At 47.5% G+C, this 25878-nt stretch overlaps 1 protein-coding gene across 1 annotated transcript in view; it reads right to left on the bottom strand.

The window, feature by feature from the left end:
• The window catches only part of LOC126484283 (trehalase-like), a 327239-nt gene extending 301567 nt beyond the window's left edge, over positions 1–25672 (bottom strand). The window contains exon 1 of the mRNA XM_050107710.1: positions 25569–25672. Coding sequence (XP_049963667.1) covers positions 25569–25672 — 104 coding nt within the window. The remainder of the gene's footprint in view (positions 1–25568) is intronic.
• Between the last annotated feature and the right edge of the window lie 206 nt (positions 25673–25878).

Raw genomic sequence — 25878 nt, 5'->3', positions numbered from 1 at the left:
AAGAATTTCCAGCAAGCTGCGCGTAAGGGAGGTGCCCCCGTGCCACTGCTTGTGCATGGTGGACATGTACAAGGACGCCGCTCGGAGTCGCACATTGACAAGGCCGAGGCCTCCTGCTCGCGGGGGAAGGGTGAGCGTGTCGCAGCGGACCTTAAAGATCGTACCGGCTGTAAGGAAGTATCCGAGGGCAGCCTGGAGGCTGCGTCCAATAGTTGATGGCAGCGGGAGGACCTGTGCGATGTGGACCATTCTGGCCGCCACATGTTGATTGAGGTATTGGACACGTTGTAAAGAATCGAGTCGTCGGAGAAGATTTTGTCGCACCGTCGTGCGGATAGTTTGGAGTGCACGCCGAAAATTGATGGCAGCGGAGCGGCGCACGGTGGAGGTGAAAATGATACCAAGATATCGTAGTTGTTGTACACACGGGAGAGGTGCTAAGTTTTCGTGTGAGAGGCCGCGTCCAATGGGCATCGCCGCGGATTTAGCCACATTCATGTTACTGCCCGCTGCAGTGTCGTACGTTGATATCAAATCAAGTACCGTGTGTGTTTCACTCCGTGAGCGGATCAAGAGGAGGAGGTCGTCCGCATACGCACGACACCGAAAACTGTGCTGTCGCAAAGTGAGACCAGAAAGGTGGCTCGTCAGACTCCCGATGAGTGGCTCCAGGCTCATGGCACAGAGTAGGGTCGAAAGTGGGCAGCCTTGCCGTACGGAACGCCGGATCGCCACTGGTCCCGCCACACGGCCGTTAACCTGAATCAGAGATTCGGCTGTGCCGTACAGGCGCCGGATCACGTCGATAAAGGCTGGTGGAAAACCCATGCGGTTCATCACTGAGAACAGAAAAAGATGCCGCAATTTGTCGAATGCGCTGTCAAAATCAATGGCAACCACTGCGGCGCGGAGTCTGCACGCCGCTGCCAGTGCAATTAAATCGCGACATTCTCCTGTGGCCGTTTGTATATTAACTGAGGCGCCCGGAGTTGTCTGTTCCGGGGATAGAATGCTAGGCAGGATCTTGCGGCATCGCGTTGCCAGTAGGCGTGTAAAAATTTTACAGTCTGCGTTAAGCAGAGTCAGGGGACGGTAATGTGCTGTCGTCACACCTGGTGTCGGTTTGTGGATGGGTATAATAATTCCCGTGACGAAGGACGGCGGTACGGCGTTCCCTATCGTCAGCAGTTCATTAAACATCGTTGTCCACCGTGATGCCATTAGTGTGAAGAAAGCGCGATAAAATTCTATCGGCAATCCGTCGACACCAGGTGACTTATTCAGAGCACCTTTTTTGATTGCATCGTGGATTTAGTCACGCGCAATGGGCTCCATCAGCTCGTCCGCTTCGTCGCTGGTGAGGGTGCGAGTTACGTGTGGTAACACAGACTCCTCAGCGTGGTTGTTGGTAGTCTCCTCCTGGTACATTGTGCGGTAGTGGTCGACAAAGGCACTGACGATTTCGGCCTGGCAAGTGACGTGCTGGCCGCGACAGGTGGTGATCTCGGTGATGAGTTGTCGTCGTCGATGTTTCCTATCGGAGGCGATATGATGCATGGTCGGATGTTCTTGTTCCGCCGAATCTTGACGTCGTGTTCGCACCATAGCCCCCTGCAGTCTACGGCGTGTCAAAGTTACAATTTGCGCCTTAATCCTGCTGCGTTCCCTCTGGGTGTCGGGGATGGGCGGTTGGGCGTCCAGGTCGCGGAGAACGGCGTAGAAATAGTCGGTAGTGTGCCGGCGCCACATAGCAACTTCCTTTCCATACTGAATCAAAGTACGTCGAATGGCAGATTTGGCACATTCCAGCCACCAGGTCAAGGTCGTGCAGTATTTAGGTAAGCGACGTTCACAGGTGGCCCATGTCTCGGTAACACGTTGAAGACATTCGGGATCATGAAGATGGGAGGTGTTTAGCTTCCACGGTGCACGACTACGCCAGACCACTTGCTTGGGGAAGAGAATGTTGCAGATGTAGGCACAGTGGTCCGAAAAGGCCAGGGGCCAAAGTTCTGCACCTTGGACTGCAGGTGTGAGTTCCCGAGAGACGTAAATTCTATCGAGGCGGCTCGCGGAGTGACTCGTCTGGTAAGTATGTCCAGGCGCGTCGCCGTGCCGAACTTCCCAAGTGTCGCGGAGCAGCAGATATCGGACGACAAGACGCAGTTCTTGACAGGTGTTGTAGTGGGGCACTTGATCTTTAGGGTGCAAGACACAATTAAAATCACCCCCAACCAAGTAATGGTCGCAGCGTCCAAGAAACAAAGGAGCGATTTCTTCTGAATAGAAGAGGGCCCTGTCGCGTCTGCGGGTGGAGCCTGACGGAGCGTAAATGTTGATGATACGCGTCCCCATGACGGTGACGGCCATACCTCTGGCAGATGGAAGGTATGTGATATCGGCCACTGGAATGCCTTCTCCGGCGTAGATGGCTACGCCGCGTCCCAGGTGGTCACCAGGAGAAGGATAAGTGTTATATCCCGCGACGTCTGGTAGTGTGGCCAGGTGTACTTCCTGTAGTAGTGCGATATCGACGTCCGACGCCCATATCATCTCTCGCAGCAGTTGAAGTTTCACGGGTGAGCTAATGGTGTTAGTGTTGATCGTCGCTATTCGGTAGGTTTGGAGCTGTAACCCGCCGTGGAGGGGAACTCCACCGGCGGAGGATGAAGAGGGACGAGGCAACGGTGAGTCGTGCCGTACGCCACCTGACGGCATTATCAGCGGCGTAACGATGCTTCCGTCTGGGGTAACTCTGTCCCCAGCGTGTGGTCCGGCTCCTCATCGACGTCCTCACTCCACACCATTGAAGGCGTTGTCGTTGTGATGGTCGTACGTTCCACTTCGATTGTAGGGGCAGAGGACGTCTCGGCGGCAGTCGCATCTGTGGAGTCCATTGGTTCAGGAGCACCTGAGCGAGCCAGTAGAGTAGGCATCGACGTATCCACAGTCGGCGTCATGTTGTCGTCATTCGTATCGTCGTGTAGGTTCTCCGAGGCCTCGTCGGGTCGGACGGCCTCTGGAGCATCGGGGGGTGGTGATCCGTCTCGTTCCGAGACCGTACGGCGCCTCCTCTTGCGCCTCTTAGGTGAACGTTGTTTGCGGGTTCGTCCCTCCGTGTCGGAAGACGGGAGGGAGTCGCGTCGCTCTGAGAGGAAGGCCGTCGCGGGAACGTCAAATGAAGGGGCGTCCATATGTTCAGGCGGGTGGGTGTCGGAAGTCGTCGCTGTTGGTAGTGGCGCCGGAGTAGCGTCAGGCTTTGAGCGCGACGCGTCGGCCCCAGCGGTATCCGTAGCAGCAGGAAGGGTCACCGGTGCATGGTCCGATGGGCGGCGGCCGGTGGGAGGAGAACAGAGCGCCGATGCGTAGGTGATCGGTAAAACCGTAGTCGGAGCCGGAGGTGCCACGTTAGCGGCTGGCAATTGGGTGATCCGTCGCTGAAGACACTCAGATCTGAGGTGGCCTTCTTTGCCGCACCCGGAACAGGTCTTGGGTTGGCCGTCGTATATGACAACCGCGCGGCACCCGCTAATTTGCAGGTAAGACGGCACGTGGCGATGGAGGTCGATGGTGATCTGCCGTACACCGTTAAGAACGGTGTACGTTTGGAATTGCGCCCAGCGTTCGGCAGTGTGGCCATGTACAGTGCCATAGGGGCGGAAAGCCGCGATAACGTCTTCCGCTGGAAGCTCGAACAGGAGTTCGAAAACTCGTATGGCGCGCATTCCTAAGCCGGCATGGTCGACAGTGACCGCTCCGACATTGCCGTCGGCGTGGCAAAAGCGTAATCCATGGTTGGTGTCACGAAGTATTCTTTCACATACCGCGTCATTGACGACTTTGACGTACACAGTACTGCTTAATATGGACAAATGGATGCCCAAGATGTCAGAAGCTGGGATCTTAGCAACGTCGCGTAGGAAGCCTTCCACTTCCAAGGCCTTTGGTCGTGCGTAGTCGTTGCAGAAGTTGAAACGTAAAGTTGATTTTCGAAAACGGTTGGCCATGATTCTAGTGCACGTAAGCGACACGTAAGTGACGGCCGCTGAAATGTAAACAACAGCGAGCGCGCGCGCTCCGCAGGCGGAAATAACAACACGTCCGCACTGCACGGCGGCGAAAGCCGGACTGTTAGACCACGGGCTCTGATAACTGACCCTCAACATAGACAAATGTAATGTATTGCGAATACATAGAAAGAAGGATCCTTTATTGTATGATTATATGATAGGGGAACAAACACTGGTAGCAGTTACTTCTGTAAAATATCTGGGAGTATGCGTGCGGAACGATTTGAAGTGGAATGATCATATAAAATTAATTGTTGGTAAGGCGGGTACCAGGTTGAAATTCATTGGGAGAGTTCTTAGAAAATGTAGTCCATCAACAAAGGAGGTGGCTTACAAAACACTCGTTCGACCTATACTTGAGTATTGATCATCAGTGTGGGATCCGTACCAGATCGGGTTGACGGAGGAGATAGAGAAGATCCAAAGAAGAGCGGCGCGTTTCGTCACAGGGTTATTTGGTAACCGTGATAGCGTTACGGAGATGTTTAGCAAACTCAAGTGGCAGACTCTGCAAGAGAGGCGCTCTGGATCAGCGTGTAGCTTGCTCGCCAGGTTTCGAGAGGGTGCGTTTCTGGATGAGGCATCGAATATGATGCTTCCTCGTACTTATACCTCCCGAGGAGATCACGAATTTAAAATTAGAGAGATTCGAGCGCGCACGGAGGCTTACAGACAGACGTTCTTCCCGCGAACCATACGCAACTGGAACAGGAAAGGGAGGTAATGACAGTGGCACGTAAAGTGCCCCCCGCCACACACCGTTGGGTGGCTTGCGGAGTATAAATGTAGATGTAGATGTAGATGTAGTTCTAAGTCTAGGGGACTGAAGACCTCAGATGTTAAGTCTCATAGTGCTTAGGGCCATTTGAACGATCTGATTCATTCGCAAGAGTGAACGTCTAAAGACCCGTTTGTCTTCTGGAGGAAAAATGTCCACTCCATTGTGATACAGGCGTCACCCTCATGCGCTTTATGGCATTTGTCCGGCTGTTGGGTGCGCTAGTAAAGAAACTACTTAATCTAACTTGAACTAACTTATGGTAAGGACAACACACACACCCATGCCCGAAAGAGGACGGGGGGAGCCGCTCTAACCGTTGCAAGGCGCCTGCAACCGGGCGGCTACCCCGCGCGGCGGAACTGGTCAGGGACGTCGTATATGACACTGGTGAGGAAGTGGACAAGACGACCCCCTGGCTCGTGGCACAACGTGCTCTCTGTTGGAAGCTGGTGCGGGTGTAGCAACAGAACCTCTGGAGTGCCGTGTGCTCCGTGGCGGGCGCCCTCAGGGGCCAGTCACAGGCGCATTTTGCGGATAGGCGATTAGGCAATGCTGCAGGTCCCCTTGCAAGGAGTGAAGGGCGAACGGGTGCTGGTGATGGCGGCGGCTGCGGTCCTTACGGTCAGAAGATGTACCCATTACCTCCATAAGAGACGCTGCGCAGCCACGTGGTAGACATTTACACTACTGATTACGATGTAATGTTGTTATTTCGATGCTGCCAGGTAATCACAAACGAATGTACGAGAAGGCGGCACAGGAGAGGCCGAAGAGATCCTGTCTATCGCGCAGTTCAGTAGCAACTGGAAAATGAATTTAGTAGTCCTGTGAATGAGTTCTTTTTGTGGTCTTCAGTCCTGAGACTGGTTTCATGCAGCTCTCCATGCTACTCTATCCTGTGCAAGCTTCTTCATTTCCCAGTACCTACTGCAACCTACATCCATCTGTATCTGTTTAGTTTATTCGTCTCTTGGCCTCCCTATGCGAGTCTTACCCTCCACGCTGCCCTCCAATATTAAATTAGTGATCCCTTGATGCCTCAGAACATGTCCAACCAACCGATCCCTTCTTCTTGTCAAGTTGTGCCACAAACTCCACTTCTCCCCAATTCTATTCAATACCTCCTCATTAGTTATGTGATCTATCCATCTAATCTTCAGCATTCTTCTGTACCACCACATTTCGAAAGCTTCTATTGTCTTCTTGTCCAAACTAGTTATCGTCCACGTTTCACTTCCATACATGGCTACACTCCATACAAATACTTTCAGAAACGACTTCCTGACACTTAACTCTATACTCGATGTTAACAATTTCCCTTCTTGAGAAACGCTTTCCTTGCCATTGCCAGTCTACATTTTATATCCTCTCTACTTCGAACATCATCGGTTATTTTGCTCTCCAAATAGCAAAACTCCTTTACAATTCAAGTGTCTCTTTTCCTAATCGAATTCCCTTAGCATTACCCGACTTCATTCGACTACATTCCATTATCCTCATTTTGCTTTTGTTGATGTTGATCTTATATCCTCCTTTCAAGACACTGTCCATTCCATTCAACTGCTCTTCCAAGTCCTTTGCTGTCTCTGACAGAATTACAATGTCAAGTTTTTATTACTTCTCCATGGATTTCAATACGTACTTCGAATTTTTCTTTTGTTTCCTTCACTGCTTGCTCAATATACAGATTGAATAACATCGGCTACAACCCTGTCTCACTCCCTTTCTAACCACTCTTCCCTTTCATGTCGCACCACTCTTACAACTGCCATCTGCTTTCTGTACAAATTGTAAATAGCCTTTGGCTCCCTGTATTTTACCCCTGCCACCTTCAGAATTCGAAAGAGAGTATTCCTGTCAACATTGTAAAAAGCTTTCTCTAATTCTACAAATGCTGGAAACGTGGGTTTGCCTTTCCTTAATCTAGATTCTAAGATAAGTCGTAGGGTCAGTATTGCCTCACGTTTTCCAATATTTCTACGGAATCCAAACTGATCTTCCCCGAGATCGGCTTCTACCAGTTTTTCCATTCGTCTGTAAAGAATTCGCGTTAGTATTTTGCATCCGTGACTTATTAAACTGATAGTTCGGTAATTTTCACATCTGTGAATGAGTACGTCCGACTAAATGGAATATTTTACGCCACAGATCAAGAAATCTCGCGCTCTGGTATATCTTTGAGCGCTTCTGCGATCAAATGAAGTATGTTGGTACCAGCTCACATAATATACTTTATTTCGTTTGTTAGGTGTTTAATTCCTGATTCATAATCTCTTTCGTTTTAACGGAATGTGCGTATGACGTTTTCATACACTAGTAGCCGGTAAGTTGTGGACACGTTCTTTTAGTGTATGACCAATCATTCAGTCAGTCACACACAGTGTCCCAGATATTCCACCGTGAAGAGTAGCCCGGGAAGGGTTAGTTGGACGTTAACAGAGGAAGGCGTAAACAGCCGCGGCGGCTGTGCGCCGGCGTGCAGTACAGCAGGCTGCCTGCTGGGGGTCGCGGCTGGCCGGGAGAGACGCGTATCGCCTGCGCGAGTCGAGTCAGAGCAAGGGGCACTCACACGTCACGGACTGCTGACGCAGCGTCGAAACCTCTCCGAGTTGCGGCCCGTGTTGAGACATCTCGGTCTCGCTCGATCGCGAGGCTTGTTTCTCAGCCCCACAACGTGTTACCATGTGAGAGCTTGATATACTACACTACTGGCCATTAAAATTGCTACACCACGACGATGACGTGCTACAGACGCGAAATTTAACCGACAGGTAGAAGATGCTGTTATATGCAAATGATTAGCTTTTCAGAGCATTCACACAAGGTTGGCGCCGGTGGCGACACCTACAACGTGCTGACATGAGGAAAGTTTCCAACCGATTTCTCACACACAAACAGCAGTTGACCGGCTTTGCCTGGTGAAACGTTGTTGTGATGCCTCGTGTAAGGAGGAGAAGTACCGTCACGTTCCCGACTTTGATAAAGGTTGCATTGTAGCCTATCGCGATTGCGGTTTATCGTATCGCGACATTGCTGCTTGCGTTCGTCGAGATCCAATGATTGTAACCAGAATATGGAATCGGTGGGTTCAAGAAGGTAATACGGAACGCCGAGCTTGGTCCCAAAGGCCTCGTATCACTAGCAGTCGAGATGACAGGCATCTTATCCGCATGGCTGAAACAGATCGTGCAGCCACGTCTCGATCCCTGAGTCAACAGATGGGGACGTTTGCAAGACAACAATCAGCTGCACGAACAGTTCGAGGTCGTTTGCAGCAGCACGGACTATCAGCTCGGAGACCATGGCTGCGGTTTCCCTTGATGCTGCATCACAGACAGAAGCGCATGCGATGGTGTACTCAACGATGAACCTCGGTGCGCGAATGGCAAACGTCATTTTTTCGGATGAATCCAGGTTCTGTTTACAGCATCATGATGGTCGCATCCGTGTTTGGCGACATCTTGGTGAACGCACATTAGAAGCGTGTATTCGTCATCGCCATACTGGTGTATCACCCGGCGTGATGGTATGGGATGCCATTGGTTACACGTCTTGGTCACCTCCTGTTCGGACTGACGGCACTTTGAACAGTGGACGTTACAATTCAGATGTGTTACGACCAGTGGCTCTATCCTTCATTCGCCGGCCGGAGTGGCCGTTCGCTACAGTCTGGAGCCGAGGGACCGCTACGGTCGCAGCTTCGAATCCTGCCTCGGGCATGGATGTGTGTGACGTCCTTAGGTTAGTTAGATTGAATTAGTTCTAAGTTCTAGGCGACTGATGACCTCAGAAGTTAACTCGCATAGTGCTCAGTGCCATTTGAACCTATCCTTCATTCGATCCCTGCGAAACCCTATATTTCAGCAGTATAATGCACGACCGCATGTTGCTGGTCCTGTACGGGCCTTTCTGGATGCAGAAAATGTTCGACTGCTGTCCTGGCCAGCACATTCTCCAGATCTATCACCAATTGAAAACGCCTCGTCACAATACGCCAGTCACTACTCTTGATGAACTGTGGTATTGTGTTGAAGCTGCATGGGCAGGTGTACCTGTACACGCCATCCCAGCTCTGTTTGACTCAATGCCCAGGCGTATCATGGCCGTTATTACGGCCAGAGGTGGTTGTTCTGGGTACTGATTTCTCACGATCTATGCACCCAAATTGCGTGAAAATGTAATCACATGTCAGTTTTAGTGTAATATATTTGTCCAATGAATACCCGTTTATCATCTGCATTTCTTCTTGGTGTAACAATTTTAATGGCCAGTGGTGTATTATGTAACTGTGGGAGAATTACACGTTCTTACAACGATTTTTAATTTCAGGTAGACTTTGAGATGTCAGTGGTACAAATAAGCCCCAGATCTGCGGAGTATGGGACGCCATAGAGCTTTCCTTCTTACAGGGAAAGTTTGTAAAGGACAACCGCACTACACCTCTGCAGCCCGCAGTAAATCGTACTTGATACCCATAGTGAAATATCTCATGCAGAGTTAGCCATTCTTCAGATGATCTGTCGGACGATTTGCCAAGTTAAAATTGTGTCGACGTTCAGGATTCCAATTGGGGCTGCTAACCTTCGTGGTCGGCATCTTCCAGTGCATCTATGTGCGTGGCACTCAGTGACAACTTAAATCTTGTCAGTCCTCATTTCTGCCAGTGTAACTCGTGAAAAATAATGGCCGGCTGTGTGGGCGGATCTCGACACGACGCCCCGCCGGGTGAGAAGGCCGTCGTCGCCAGCGGCCTACACGCCTCCTGCCGCCACCGTTACGCCCCGCTGCCCTGTCCTGGGTTCATCGCGCGCCCCGCCTGATCCGTTGCGCTTACAGGGCGACCCCTGCTCCCTCTTAGCCAAGCACAGTGGTCGTCCCCACGAGCCACTAACGTTTCAGCCACAGCTGCTTACTTACTCCTATCTCGTTGGCTTCTTTTCTGACACGAGACCACAGTTCGTGATCTAGTGTTGAGTGTTGCTGCCTCAAGAGACTGAGCTCCCAGGTTCGATTCCCTACCGGATCGGATATATTGTTCGCTCGGGGGCTACGTGTGGGTGTTGTCCTCCTATTTCATCTCGATCTTCGTCGACAGACATATCACCCATGCAGTGTTAACTAGAAATACTTGCATCACGAAGCCGAACAACAGCAGACGGTGTCTCCCTACCAATAATCCTATACCATCCTTCCATTTCATTCCTCAGTTACTGATACAGTCCCAGTATTTTGACGTCTACATTCGTGATCCATTCCTCGTAACATGGGCGGACTGTGCTTTGCGGCTGCAGTGGCTTGCTGCGTTTCGGCGGTGCACGCCGCCCGCTGTGTATACGTGATGGTGAACAGGGCAGTGTCAAGTAGCTCCCGTGTGTTAGCCAGAGGACACAAAACAGTGCTCAAATGACGTTTGCTGTTTCTCGTGACACCGTTCATCGGTTTCGTGAATGAGATTCCCGTTCATTTATGAGAGATACTTACAACAATTGTACCACAATTATATTTTGTTCAAGAAATGTTCAAATACGTTTGCGACAGGTGTTTAGACATGACCCTCATTCCACGCTTGACGGCTTCGGTGGAATGGCCGTTCTACTCTGTCGAGATTGTCTGGGTCCTGCGTCAACTCGTGAAACGAATGACTCGTTCGGGCGCTGCACCCGGGCACTGGAACGTGCCAGCGGTCAGCGTCCGACCGACACGTGGCTCCCCGCGCTGTTGAAACAAGTGCCACCTATGAATTTAGGGATCGAAACTCGTCATGTGTGTGTGAGTGTTTGACAGGCATAATCCAACTGCGTAAGTTGCGTACGACGTGTTACAGTGGGCGGTCGTAGCTCCCGCAACTTGCATAGTCAGCTACTACAGTTCACCATTGTCGGGAAGCGGACGATCAAGTGATAGAGCGGCTCACGCCCACTTATCGCATTTCCGCTCAGCAACGTGCCGTGAATGCTAAGCAAATAAGGTTACGGCTGGAACTTCAGAACAACATGCTGTTTTAGATCATTGGGTAATTTGAATAAAGAAACTTGATTGGTTAGATTTCGCCACTTTAAGTTTGTTCAGCACAGCGCAATACTATTAATTAGTGCTAGTCAGCGACATCCGATGTGGAAGTGACAGTTCTGTTTTGCAAACGAAGTAAACCATTACTTGACATACAAATATGCCTGTTTGTTCGGTCTTGGATATAATTCGGTCGACGTCTGTTACTGTTACGAACACGCCTCTCAGTGGAAATCCAAGGCGTCCCAACAGACCTCTGTCTCTACTACTGCTCACGACAGTTTGCTCGTCTCGAAGAAACTCACATCAATAGAAAACAAATCCTAGTGAAATACAATTTGGGCTACCGTTACCTGCATTACGGTTATATCGACTGCAGTGTCATCATCACCATCAGCATCTTCATCATCATCATCATCATCTTCTTCTTCTTTTTGAGTTTCCCGGAATACACGTGTTCACATATAAGATGCATTCGTAACGTCTCTCCTCGGGACTTCCGAGTCGTCCTTTCCCACGTCATACCTAGTCTACGTGTTTCATTTGTCTCGGTGGAGAAGAAAACCTTTGGCATACACGGTCCACGGAAGAGGCAAGAGGCAACAGTAAGTAGGAAACGATCGCCTTGTGACGGACGTGACTTGATGAAATGCTAAGGGAACAGTCGTAGAAAACAGTGTTCGTCTCGTCATTAACCATAAGATTGCAGCCCCATCAAATGACTTACTTGGCTAGACTTCGGTTTTCTGTTAGGTGGACGTACATATAAGGAGCGAGAGCGTTGCTGCAACGTACGTGCAACCCAGCACGATTCAGATGCGGGTATATCAGCACCGGCGTGTAGGCAAGGTGTTAGTGTAGCATTCGAAATGTCCTTTTGGTCTTCTCTTGTATTAACGACTGGAAATATCCAAAAGGAACAAGGAACGGCCCGGACTCGGACCCTGACGTACCAACGCAAATCACTGACGGGAGGTCGACTGACAGTGCGCCACGGAACGGTCGCAGCGAAACGGCACAACGTTCGACAGTACGCTGCAAATGGTGGCATTCTCGCGGGCCGTCAACGGAACTCAACGGAACGCCATCGTCAGAAGTTGTCGCGAGGAAACATTCGCACTGACCCTGTCGCCCGTAGACACGGCTGCTAATACTTTTCTAGTCGATGTAGCGCCTTATTAATCGTTGTTACTTGCTTTGTTATTATGGCGTATCACGAACGCTGCATAAGGGGTTTCTCTCCAGTCGATGTTCTCAGGCTAAACTGGACAAATGTATATAAGAGCGAACAACGATTTACGTTTTACGCTACCTAGACATAGGGAAGGGACGAATAAGTTAGTGTTGCGAGAGGTATCCTCCGCCATTCACCGTTAGGTGACAAGCGGAGTATAATGCAGACGTTGACGCAAATCAAATAATATTAAGAAGTAACTGCCAGAGGGGAACGAAACACTAACTGAAAATAATACAGAGACTGGCTGAGTTTTGAACCCACCAGAATGGTATTCAGGCACTAAACCAGTTAGCCCCGAAGACATGTTCTAAAACCTATGGTATCAAATACGTGTGATACGTGGTGCGCTATGCAGTAAGTGTATAACTTAAACGATAATTACAGCTGAGGTACTAACACCATTTTATGACGACTATTTGGTAGTAGAAATCTGGTATTACTATTGGTTCTTGTGCTATCAACAAGCAAATTGTTCACTACAACACATAATGGTTTCAGAACTATTGCAGATACAATGGTTAGACACTGATAGTGGCGTGTCAAAGGGCAGACTACGTACTTGGCACAGTGTCCACAAGCCGCCTACAGGACGCTCGCCTTCCAGATAAACTGGCCACTGTTGTCAGCTTGTCGGAAATGCCGGCCTCGTAGTTCGCTGAAGTTTTTGTAGCTATTGTGGAAAGTTGGGCGCCGTGGCCCTGCAGCGTGCCGCGTCCCCACCCCGGCGCCGGGTGTTCTCCGGTCTGCGCGCTGCACGAGGAGGCAGTGGCCGTGCTGACCACTGCCGAGCGTGCTGCCGAGCGTGCTGCGACTCTCAAAGGGGTGAACTCACTCTGTTGCTGAACTGGAGCATTCAAAATCTGGCAGTATCGACGAGTGTTAAAACTATCTTGGACACAAGGAATTGGCAGTGAAGGTATCCTATGGGGAATCAATAGCGATAACGAATGTGAAAATACAGTCAAAACCAGAAAGCTAGAATATTTCGACAGATCGTGAGAGAAGAAAAAGCAGTATTCTAAGCCTGATAATGGAATGAAAAGTTTTAGGGAAAAATCAGCAGCGAGAAGATGAACAACGTGGCTAGCGAATCTGAGAGAGTGGTTTGGACGCACTTCCCTACAACGTTTTAGATCCACAAAGTCAAAAACAAATGTACTTATAATGCCAGCCAACATCCAGAGAGAGATGGTGACTTGATAAGAAGAAGGAGAAGCTACACTGAAGCGCCGAAGAAACTGGTATTCAAACACAGAGAAATGCAAACAGGCAGAATGCCACTGCAGTCAGCAAAGCCAATATGGGACTGCAGTTGGGAACGCCTATGTAGGACAAGTGTCTGGGGTAGTTGTTAGATCGGTTACTGCTGTTATAATGTTAGGTTATCAGGTGAGTTTGAACATGGTGTTATAGCTGGCACACGAGCAATGGGACATAGTATCTCCGGGGTAGCAATGAAAGTATTGGGGTGAGGCTTGTTCTGGCACACTCTGCATTGTTGAAAGATGCATCCAAGACGGCGGCGTGCAGACTTAGCAACAGCGCATGATGTCATCCAAGATGGTGACAATGACATCAGCTGATGACGCAAGTACCATATCCAAGATGGCGGCATTTGGTGGGAAAGTGCCATGCCCCCCCTCTGCTCCCATCCCCCAGAAAAATGACGTGAACTTCAAATTCCAACAGGATAATGCAACACCCATAGAAAATGGTGTGAAAGAAAGGGCAGTTGGACTAACTCCACTAACCTAAGTCACCCGACTGCCACCTCTTTCTAAGGATTCGTGCGAAAAGGACTCGACCAGTTCTGGATATAAGTCTTTATTTAAACAATTTCATGCAGTACGGCCATCCAGTGTGTTCACCATGAAGTCCGGACTCCAACTGACTTAGTACACAGTACTGCAGCCAGAGGGTGCTCTCATCTGTGACATAATCCAAGATGTTGGTAAACTGTGTTCGTCACGATGTCCGGACTCAAACTGACATACTATGCAGTGCCACCACCAGAGGGCACTGTCGTCCAAGATAGCGGCCATGACGTCAGGCAATGATGCAAGTACTGCTAGACCTGTGATGTCATAGACACACTGATAGGGTTCCCACCCCAAATCCGAGATGGCGGCAGTGGGAAATTCAAAAAATGCCACACCCCCTCCCAGGTGGGAAATTCAAATTTTGTCAGACTTTCGCGAGTGCAACGCCCACGTGGACTTGCAAGGAAATAGTTACTCTTCACCACGATCCTCAACTGACCACCACGCCCCCATAACAACCCATATTGGTGGGCTAACATGTACTATTGTGTACTAACATCCACTAATGTGCACAGCACATGACGTCATCAGAGATGGCGGCCGTGACGTCAGTTGATGACACTAGTGCCACACCCTCCTGGTGGGAAGTTTCAATTTTGGCGTGAAAGAAAGGACACCTGGACTACCTCCATTAACCTAAGTCATCTGATTGCCACCTTATCCTAGGAACTTTCACCAAGTTTGAATTTTGGTGGAAAGATAGGTCAATTAGGCTACCTCTACTAAGCTAAGAAAATGGCGTGGAAGAAAGGACACTTGGAGTAACATCAGTCACTCGACTGCCACCTCCTCTTAGGGATTCGTGGCAGAAGGACTCAGCCTGCACTGGGCTGGTGGGGAGAGGAAAGAGTGTAATTTATTTTGGTATAATTTATTTAGGGATGGAGTATATTTAATATGCTGATACAAAACATATGCTGTGACATGTTTGGGGCCACATCACAGAGCCTACAGATATGCAAACCACTAAAAGACTCTGCAAACATGATTGCTATTCATCAACTGTCAGAATCATGCACCAATCTTTATTTAAACAATTTGAGCCACTACCGCCATTCAGCGTGTTCACCACAAGACCCAGAGCCCAACTGACCTAGTGCACAGCACCACCACCAGAGTGCGCTATCATCCCTCACATCTGTTTGACCACTTTCTCTCTATTGCCATTCTAATGGGACACCTCTGAGGCATTTTGGATACCAACATCACAGATCATGCTGTTCTACCGCTTGGGATGTGTGTGTGTGTGTGTGTGTGTGTGTGTGTGTGTGTGTGTGTGTGTGTGTGACGCCCATACTGACGTTACAGCTCATGCTATACAAAAACTGTTCCATTGCTCCTAAATAATTCAGTACACTCATGTGCGGACACGAAATCAACTCATAAACTGTCCCAATAACGCATAGCATTGCCTACAGACCTGCTCGCAAAATAATCCAACAGACAAGTGCAAGCACTGCCTGCAGCCACCTGTCCACTGCACCGCACTGGAGGCTACTAGTGAAGTGACGCAACTGTCAGCTGCCAAGTCATACACAGCTGCTGCAATCATGAGGCAGCAACATCCCATTCATACTCTATGCCTCAGAAATTCCTCTCAAAATATGTATTCGCCTGGACACAGTTGCTGACCCAACCGGACGAGCGTGCAGACCTATTTGTTCTGATTATGCTCATGCTGGGTCCAGACCGCATGCTCGTGTCTTTTTTAATGTTGCTGGTGTGATCACGCTGTAGCTGCAGTACAGGTCTATTGGGAGCACGGTTCACCATTGTTTTCTGCAGAGGAGACTTTCAGTGATAAATTATTTCCCACAGATCGCTAAAATGCACTCACAGTTAAACCCACAAAACTTGTCTACTGATCATCAGATACATACATACTAGACTCACCATGCACAGGCAGGGTGATGTCTCCAGTGAGCGACCAAATGGTGTAAATTGCCCTGAAGATGACCCCATCGTGGCTTTAAACCGGTTGGTGGCAAAATAGATAATGTGATTGTGACTGTCATTTTGAATCATTAAATATACTCCATCCCTAAATAAATTGTTCCAAAATAAATTACACTCCTTCCTCTCTCCACCAGCCCAGTGCAGGCTGAATCCTCCCATGAATCCCTAGGAGAAGGTGGTAGTCAAGTGACTGAGGTTAGTCCAATTGTCCTTTCTTTCACACCATTTTCTTAGCTTAGTAGAGAAACCCAAAATGACCTTCATTTACGATCAAAATTCTAACTTGGGCCCGGTTCCTGGGAAGAGGTGGCAGTCGGATGAGTTAGGTTAGTGGAGGTAGCCCAATTGCCCTCTCTTTCTTGCCATTTTCTTAGGTGTGATGCATTATCCTGTTGGAATTTTAACTTCGTGTCATTTTTCTTTTGGAGGGGAGAGATTATGGCACTTTCCTGTCAAAAGCCGCCACCTTGGATAATGGTATTTGCATCATCAGCTGACATCATGGCCTCCATTTTGGATGACGTCGTCACCGCCATCTTGGATACATCTGGCAACAATGCAGAGTATGCCAGAAACGGCCTTGCCCCAATACTCTGGTCTAGCCCTGTCAGCAGGGAAATTGGACTGTTGCTGACTGGAAACATGTTGCCTGGTCGGAAGAGTGTTTAAAATTGTATCCAGCGGATGGACGTGTGTAGGTATGGAGACAACCTCATGAATCCATCGAGCCTGCACGTCAGCAGGGAACTGTTCAAGCTGGTGAAGGCTCTTTAATGCCGTGGGGCATGTGCGGTTGGAGTGATATGGGATCCCTGATGCATCTAAATAAGATTCTGACATGTGTCACGTATATAAGCATCCTGTACATTCTGACAGACTTGGACAATTCCAGAAGGACAGTGCGACACCCCACACATCTGTAATTGCTACAGAGTGGCTCCAGGAATACTGAGTTTAAATGCTTCCGCTGGCCACCAAACCCCCAAACAGGAACATTACTGAACATATCTCGGATGCCTTGCAATGTGCTGTTAAGAAGAAACCTCCGCCCCCTCGTACTCTTACAGATTTATGGAGAGCCCTGCAGGGTTAATGGTGTCAATTCCGTCCAGCAACACTTCAAGCATTACTCTAGTCCATGCCACGTCATGTACTTCTGCATGCCTCTGGGGGCCCTACGTTATTTTAGGTGTAGTAGTTTCTTTGTCTCTTCAGTACAAAATGACTATGATGCTGCTTTCACAATTCCACATTAATCTTACGTATTTCATTTTCTGCTGCTATTTTGACATTTTCTAGTGAGTACACTGGAGTAGTGTGTCTGCAAACGCAGCCAGCCCTACAGCCACCATAGTGGGTGCTGCACTGCATCCTTAGTCAGGACGAAGACAGTCACTGTGTCTTGTTGGGTCGAGCTGGCCCACTTCTGGGGGAAGGGGCAGCTCACAGAACTTGGTAAGTGATCCCACTTGTGGGTATCGAAAGCCAGACTGGCTCGTGCACCCCTGCGATCAGTGTATGCTAAGGAAACACCACAGCCCACAGACAGTAACTGTGTGTAATGGTCTTTTTATTCTGTGCGACTTTAAAAGTTCACCTGCCATGGCACCATCTCGCTAGCCTCAGAGAGTCTGTTGTGTTCACTCTAAAAATTTGTTGTAGCTAATTTTACTGCATCACTGTGGATAGAGTGTGTAAGGTTAACCAGTTACAGAGACACTCCTTCTGCCGAGTGTCAACATCGTGTTCAAAAATGTGCATCTCCTATGCAAAAGGAGGGAAGTTACGTGCACTTCACCCTGGTTTTGGAAGAACTTAGCAAAAGCATCATCCCTGGGTAGATTTTATTTCCGGTTGAAAGTCCAGGCCCGCAAACTTGGATTCCGGGCATTCTGTTCTGCGCTGTTATACGGACAGTATTCTGCTCGGAGTTGATGTATAGGATGTCATCTCTGGTCAGCTCCTGGATGCTGTTTAAGGGAATGTATGTAGCACAACTGCAGTAGTGCCATGCATATTCTCTGCAGTTCATTGATTGGTTACTTTAACAAGGAGCTTGTGTTGTTTATTTTATTTATACAGGATGTAGTAAGCATAAGACCAGATATTTCTATTGGTGGCTCAAGACACACATGAACAACTTTACAACTGTATTTATGTCATTTGTGAACTAATAATTACAGCTATTACGAGTAGGATATTTTTAGCAGTAGTAGAGCAAATTCAGGTGTATCTAAGTTTGTTAGTCTATGTTGCATATATGAAATGCAAGTATAAATTCACCGGCAGACTTCACTGATTTATGCACCAACGACCACGCACACTATTTTAATATCCTCCAATCGAACCAACAATTATGCAAATTGTACGGGATCCACAGTGCAAAAGCTGCAGAGTAACGATATGGTCACAGACACCAGCCATTAACACCTCACTGTCCAGGCTACACACAAAGACGGCACTAGAATTCAGCCACGGATTCAAATCGACCCACAAATATGCCCAGCAACCATTCACCTGACTCTGTGCCCAAGACACTTGCAGAAGTGCTCACCTCAGTAGCCGGGTGAGCTTCTCACACCATCCTCCTCACTCCATTACAAATCGCCAACTCACCACACCGCAATGCCCCCCATCTCCAACGACAATCTAGAGCAAAGATCTTAGTGGCCTCAAACCAGAAGGACATCACATGACAGATCGAGCTAGTGGCACCAGGAATTCGATATGCGATGCCAGCAACCCCACCATGGCTCACTGTGTAATTGACATCAATTTCGTATCATGAGATCCTTCCTCTCCAGTACAGACTCAGTCCTTTTCCCACGAATTTACATTTGTGGACAGAAGGGCATGGGGTGGAGGGGAAGGCCAGGGCATGTCCCAGAGGCTGAGGGATTAAAAATTGATCGATTTCATTAATTAGTCAATTAATTTGATATCAAAAGTCTGTTTGGATCAGCTAGGGGGTAGGGGAAGAGGTTGTGGGTTTCCCAGAGGGGTTGAGGAGGAGGGGAGGAAGAGGGGGAGCTGGAGCCATGGGAGGCTTCTCAGAAGGACATTAGTCTCAGGGGGTCATAAATCAACACTCCGTGGCTCATAAATCAAGTAACAGAGCAATAGGTTAAGGTTGTTAATCAATCAAGTTTGCCCCTGAATGTGTGCTTCACCTGATGTATGTAACCCGCACTAAAAAGATGTGCTACAACAGGCTTTTCCCCACTACTGTTAAGGATACAGGGTACTTATGAATGGTAGCAGGAAGGATTTAGCGTCAAAATTAGTTGTTCTGTGTAGATCCTGCAAAAAATCTACCTTGAAGATTTCGAAAATCGTGCATAATTCATATCATGTGAATTTGAAGATAGTGTTTGCAATACGTGCAATAGGAAAAGGAAAAAAGCCTGCTCAAACGTTCTGTGGTTTCATGGACCTTCCTCCTCCTCCCAGTAGGTTCAACAAGTACATAAAAATACTTTCAGGTGCCTTGATGGTTGTGTCAAAAGCATCTATGAAACGCACAGTAAAAGAAACCTTAAATATTAGTGGAACCAGGGACATTGCTGAGGCACTTGATGGGATATGGCAACATCGAGGACATCATTCCTTGAATGATGTTGTAGGTGCTACTTCTCTGGAGAATGGAAAAGTTGTTGATTTTGAGTGCTTACCTAAGGACGTATTGTATATTATTGTTCTAAGAATTATAATGGTTAAAGTGGAGGTATGGAGTGTGATGGAGCTCTAAAAATATTTCAGGGGTTGGTTCCCGTTTATAACATTAGATATACGAAGTACCTAGGCTATGGGGACTCTAAAGCTTGCAATAAAATAAATGAGTTCAATGTTTATGGTGGAAAGGAAAGTTGCTATGTGAACGAAAATCTCAGTCTGGCCAAGGCAGATTGACAGAAACTGAAATAGACCTTCTGCAGAGTTATTATGGACTGGCCAGTGGACGAACTGCGCCTCTGAATGATGTTACAGCAATGAGAAGAGCTGTATGGGCCACGTACTTTTATAAGTTGTCCACAGATGACCACCCTGTTCATGGACTTTGCCCTAAAGGAGCAGATTCTTGGTGTGGTTACAAAAAAGCAAAATAATGTGGTCAAATATACCATCATAAGCATTCTCCTCCTAAGCCTGTTATGAATGAAATAAAACCTATTTTTAGAGATCTGAGTGACCCTGTTTTGCTTAGTAAATGTCTTCATGGGGGCACTCAGAATACAAATGAAAGTTTCAACCATTGCACATGCGAAAGATCACCCAAGAATGTTTTTGTTGGACTAAATACAGTCTGGAACCGCACGACCGCTACGGTGGGAGGTTCTAATCCTGGCTGGGGCATGGATGTGTGTGATGTCCTTAGGTTAGTTAGGTTCAAGTAGTTCTAAGTTCTAGGGGACTGATGACCTCAGCAGTTAAGTCCCAAAGTGCTCAGAGCCATTTGAACCATTTGAACTAAATACATTAAAAGTTGGTGTACTAGATGTAGTGATAATGTTTCAGCGATGGAGTGATAGGAAGGCTGGAAGTCCTGAGAAATTTAGGCGTAAAATCTGGCTCTCATATGGAAGAATGGGAGCGTGAAGCTGAAAGATTCGCTCTTCAAGTTACCAAGGAAGCAAGAAGTGCTAAAAATAATGCCAAGAGAAAGCTTGAAGATGAAGAAATGCTGGAGGACGAAGACTAAGCTTCAGGAATGTGTTTCATTGGACTCATATCTTCATTCGCAATTTTCTGCAAGTTGTATTTTCCAGAATTCAGGTACAAATATTTCCTAAAGTTTATAAAGCATTGCTCTAATTTTTTTCTGTAACTTGCAATAGTCCATGCTTATGTAGTAGACCTAAACTTTATTACATAATCAACTAAACTATAGAAAAATAACATTTTTATTAGGAAAAAAATTATAAAAATTAAAATGTAAGATGTGATATTTTTTTAATCCTTGTAATATACATAATAGGTGGAATTAAATAGGTCTGGTACCTCATCCATCATGTCATGCATATCTGGTAAAAATCTTGTCTCCTTCAAATGTATAACTTTGGATTAAATGGTACCTCAATTTGAGGAACCATTTTGGGAAAAAAATGCATCAATTTCTCTGTAATTTTTCTTAATATCCCTAAGCACGTTCAAAAATATTCATAATACTTCTAATTTCTCCAGAAAGTGTGCTGATATAAAAGAAATCTGTAAAACATATACATTATAAAGAGTGCCTGAAAGGAATAGCTGTTGATTTTTACTTAATATTGAGCCGGAGAAGTACCCTGCATCCTTAAGTCGGTTCATCCCTCCAAGTACAAGCCATCAATGCTCATTTTCCCATAGATGGGTTATAGTGTGGATGTTTGGATGCCTAAGCGTTGCTCAATTCTGACAAGTGTAGTCCATTCAATGGTACAGTTACGACACTGTGGAAAACATTAGGTCATAAGGTTTGTGATTTGTTTGTAGGTGGACTGTTCAAGGCAGAGGAAAAACAATCAACACAGTGATGCAGGTACATCTTAAGGTACCACATATAGAACTGTCTGTTCTTATGTGGTATAACCTTTTGCCCATTACTTTCAAAACTTCTCGTCAGTATATTAGCCTTACACGTTCTCGCACTATCTTACACTTTTTTGATGAATGCTTATTTGCAGAATACTATATACTCGTATTTTTTTCCTTATAGGATTTTTAAATTACTTATTACTCATTGTAGAGGTGAACAGAAGCATGCCCCTTCTGTATTAATATTTTTAGTTTTCTTTTTTTTTGCAAATAATCTGATGATGCCCAAAAGGGTGAAATCATTATTTCGCAAACAAAACTGTTTTCCTTTTGAAGTGAATTTATATTTGTGTAGAAGGCAGTCGAAGAAGATGAAAGAAAATAGATGCCAATGATACTGTTCAATCACTAGGAAAAAAATATGCTATATATTTTATTTTTTGCATCTTTATACCAAGTTTTAATATATTGCATAGACTAATTTCGATGTGCTTGGTAGTTAAAAACAAAAGCTATTGTCGGTTAAAATACTTGTCAATTAGAAAATAACTGAGCTGTGCAGGCTTAGCCTTCAAATTTGTGTCGCCCCTAACTGACAGTCCTTGTTTGGACAACTTTGGAGGTATGTCGATAGTGCCATCAGTGGGAACAAAAGCCGTGAAGCAGGAAGGTTTTGAGGAGCGAGTATGCAGCGTGCAGAGCGAATCGGCTGGGGGCACGAGAGGTTTGGAGCTCTGGACGGTACACGACAGAACGAATCGGCTCCTGTGAAGGTTCCAAGCCTGGTTTTGACTGTCGGTTACTGCCTGTCCTGCGAAGCCGTTTCCATCAGTGGGCACGTCATTCTGGAAAACAGACCAGCAACTTGGAGATTATTTGAGAGGTTCCACGTCAGCGAAGACCAGTCTCTTGCAGGCTTAAGAAGTGAAAGGACGGCGGCCACCCTATCCAAGTTAAGTAACTTCCTTGTGTAGCCTTCGCTTCCCCCCACCCCTCCCTCCTCTCCTGGTGGAGTTTACGATACCAACACTCATAATTAACAGCGTGTGTTTATAAATCATTTGCTTAAAATGTGATCGGTGAATTTTGGTTAGCTGTAGCTCTATTCACTGATTCTTAATTGTCTTTTTAAGCTCTGTATTTTGCCGTCTGCTGAATGACACTGGATTCATGGGGTCAGCATTGACCAGGAGTGGACATGTTCCTTGCGTGACTGCCGCCCCTCCTCCCCACCCGATATAAAAAAGGGAGTGGTCAGATTTATTGGAATGGCGAATTTATTTTGGAAGTTTGTTCCTAATTTCGCCCAATTGACGGCGCCCTTGAATGACTTGTACGAAAAAGGTGAGCCCTTCCATTGGAGGGGGAGAGTCATCAAGCTCCGTTTGAGGCAAATAAAGCCGCCCTTAGCAACCGTCCTGCGTCATTTGCCAGATTTCGGTAAGCCCTTCACTGTCCAGGACGACGCATTCAGTTTTGGGACAGCGGCAATATTTCTCCAAGAACATCAGGAAGAGAGGCGTTCCGTCGCCTGCGCATCATGCTGCTTATCTCCTACTGAATTAAAATATTCATTGTGTGAGTGGGATGTGTTGGCAGCTCTCTTCGCCTTGCATAAGTTTAAGTTCTACCTAGAGCCAAGGGAAACATGCTCGAAAATGATAATCAGGATTTGAGTTATATACTGGCCCACCCCAGAAAAACTGGTAGGGTTGCTCGTTGGGCACTCCTCATCTCCTCATTTCGTTTTAGTTCGTCGTACCAGGGGTCCAAACAACAGTGTGGCCGATTCGTTAAGTCGCACGTATGAAGACTACGACTCCCCGAAATGTGCAGAAGACAGTGGCCAACTTGCCTTGGGAAGTGCTGTGCTGACTGTAGTTTCTGAACTCTTTTGTGATCTCAGCGGGAGAGAGGAATGAGATTCCCGTATTTTCCAAACAAACAAAAAAAAAGCCTTTTAAATTGCGTGTCTAAAGGGGAGGGCGACCGCACATGCAAAATTTGCTTCCCTCAGGTATTGATTCCAACCGCATTTAGGTATTTTCATAGCTTCGCGGTGGGCTGTCATCCAGTTTTCCAAAGACCTTGGCCAAAATTAGGTAACATGTGGTTTGACCCTCTGCGTGTGAGAGGATATACATCGGTTAGTGGGGTGTGTCAGTTGTGCAAACAAGGGAAACCCAATTTTAACTCATGCAAAGGTCTTGTCGAGCCTACCCTTGAGAACAGACCCGTGGACCATCTCTTTGTAGACTATGTAGAATCTCTTTTCCTCATATGATGGCGGAGGTTCATTAGAAGTTGGTAGTGGTGGACGGGTTTTCCCGTTCTAGCTGATTAATTCCCAGCTGCGGTATAACTAGTGGCCAATCCACACAGCATCTTATCAAAATCCTTGCCGTCTTTGGACCACTGTGCGCCCTCGTAAGAGATAATGCTCTGGCATTTATATCTCGGGAATTCTGGAGATTTTGTTTCGACCATGTTATTAGGGATGTTACCACTACTCCTTACTGCCCCTAGCCGTTCTTTCCTGAGTGCACGAATAGAAATTTGAGGCGTGCGTTGATAGTATTTCAAGCTAGGTTCCATAAACGCTGGAACTTTTCTATCCTGTCTCTGTATGTCGATCATTTTGGAAATGGTTGCTCTACTCGGCTGTTCGATAGAGGATGTCAAATTAAATAACCCTCAACCGTCAATTTTCAAACTTATTTTATTTGGCAACCAGTTTCAGCGTTTTACTACGTCATCTTCAGGCCCCTGACCGACGTGCAGGAAAAATCTACTTCGGCTGTGTTCAAAACAGGGGCCAACAGTATTGGCATTAGTAGATATTTGCTACATTGATTACTTCAACCATCACCTGCCGAGTCCGCTAGTGAAGTGATTCGCCGTATTACAGGCTCTTGTAAAATATTAAGATTCCTGATTCCAGTTAATCTCTTGGTCCGTAATGAATTGAACAGGAAGATCTCCAGCGTACATGGTTGTTAGGTTAAGGAGGGTAGCTAGCCCCATCTTTAGCTTCTGCCCCCGGTGCCGGTCTCCGATGCGGTGTGTTCGAGTTTCAGTGGGAGGGACTGAGCCCTGTGGGCTCGGCCTTCGCTGACGGTATTTCTCTAGATAACTCGGGAGGTGCGCCGGTAGCGCCATCGGTAGGGACAAAAGTCCGGAAGGGGAGCGAGTGAGCGTGCGCTGTCTGCAGCGAGTCGGTTCTTGGCGCTACAGGTTTGGAGTTCTGCATCGTGCGCGAGAGATCGAATCACCTCCTCTGAAGGCTCCAAGCTTGGTTCTGATTGTCGGTTATCGCCCGTTCCTTGAAACGGCTTCCGCGAGTGGGTGTGATATTTTGTAAAACGCACCAGCGACTTGACGGGTTCGCTGCTAGTGAAGGCGTCCGGCTTCTTGCAGGCTCAAGGAGAGGAGAACGTCGGCCATCCTGCCCCACTTTAGTAACTCTAGTGTATGTCCTTACCTGTCGCCCTTCCCTTCCGTCCCCCTCTGCCCCCGCAACCAGATGGGATATGTGCTGATAATTAATAGCAGCTATTTAAAAATAGTTTCCTTAAAATCTGATCAATGAACTTTGGTTAAATATGGCTGCCTATTCTGTGACTGTTAAGTTGTTTTAATATCCTTTAGTATTAAAGAAAAGTTGCTCAGTGGAATTTGCTAATCGTTGTTAGTTGTTTTTGAAACACTGTACTTTTGCTGTATACTTAAAGGCTGGTGGCTCGTAATTCGTGGCAGGTGTTTAAAAGTCATTTTTGTAAAGTCTGCTTCGCCAATTTTGCTGTCGATCGTTTTTAAAACTTGTTTGACTTAATAAAGGCAAGTTATGAATTAAAGCTGATGAAAGCTGAAGCAGTTATATGGAGATCGCAGGCCTTCCATTAGGCTAACCTGATCCCAGATCTTCCCTCCCGAATTCCTATTAATTACTGGACTCAAATAAAAGTTTTTAAAAATATTGCTACGTGAGAAGACTCGGCACTTGAGACTTACGCCTTGTGCACTCTGCTGCTGGGTTATCTCTCGATATTCTCGATTTCTTTGTACACAACTGATGTCGGAATTCTTCGGAGTCGTCGTTTTTTTTGTCAAGTTTTCTTGAGAACTGGTCTGTAGTGTACTAAGAAACTGGCTGCACGCCAGGTGGGCGCGGCCCTCCCTACCTGTCGCACGAGGGCGGCACCTCCTGGCCGGCGGCGGCGCCCAGCAGGAGCAGCAGCAGCAGCGGCAGCAGCGGTCCGGCGCAGGGGCGGCGTCGCGCGGCCATGGCGTCCTGGGCCGCCGCCCGCAGCCCCCTCTATATATACACGTACGCAGAGCGGCCGCCGGCTATCGGCCGGCGTCCTTGTCGCCGCGGGCGAAAGCGCCGATAAGGCTGGCCGGCGCTCGCACCTCGGCACCGCCCCCGCCGCCGCCGCCGGTCCGGACTACGTAATGTGGACGAAACTGACAGCTGCTGACACCGAGCATTTT

The sequence above is a fragment of the Schistocerca serialis genome, chromosome 6, assembly GCF_023864345.2.
Source record: "Schistocerca serialis cubense isolate TAMUIC-IGC-003099 chromosome 6, iqSchSeri2.2, whole genome shotgun sequence".
NCBI lineage: Eukaryota > Metazoa > Arthropoda > Insecta > Orthoptera > Acrididae > Schistocerca > Schistocerca serialis.
This window is presented reverse-complemented; position numbering and strand designations above follow the sequence as displayed.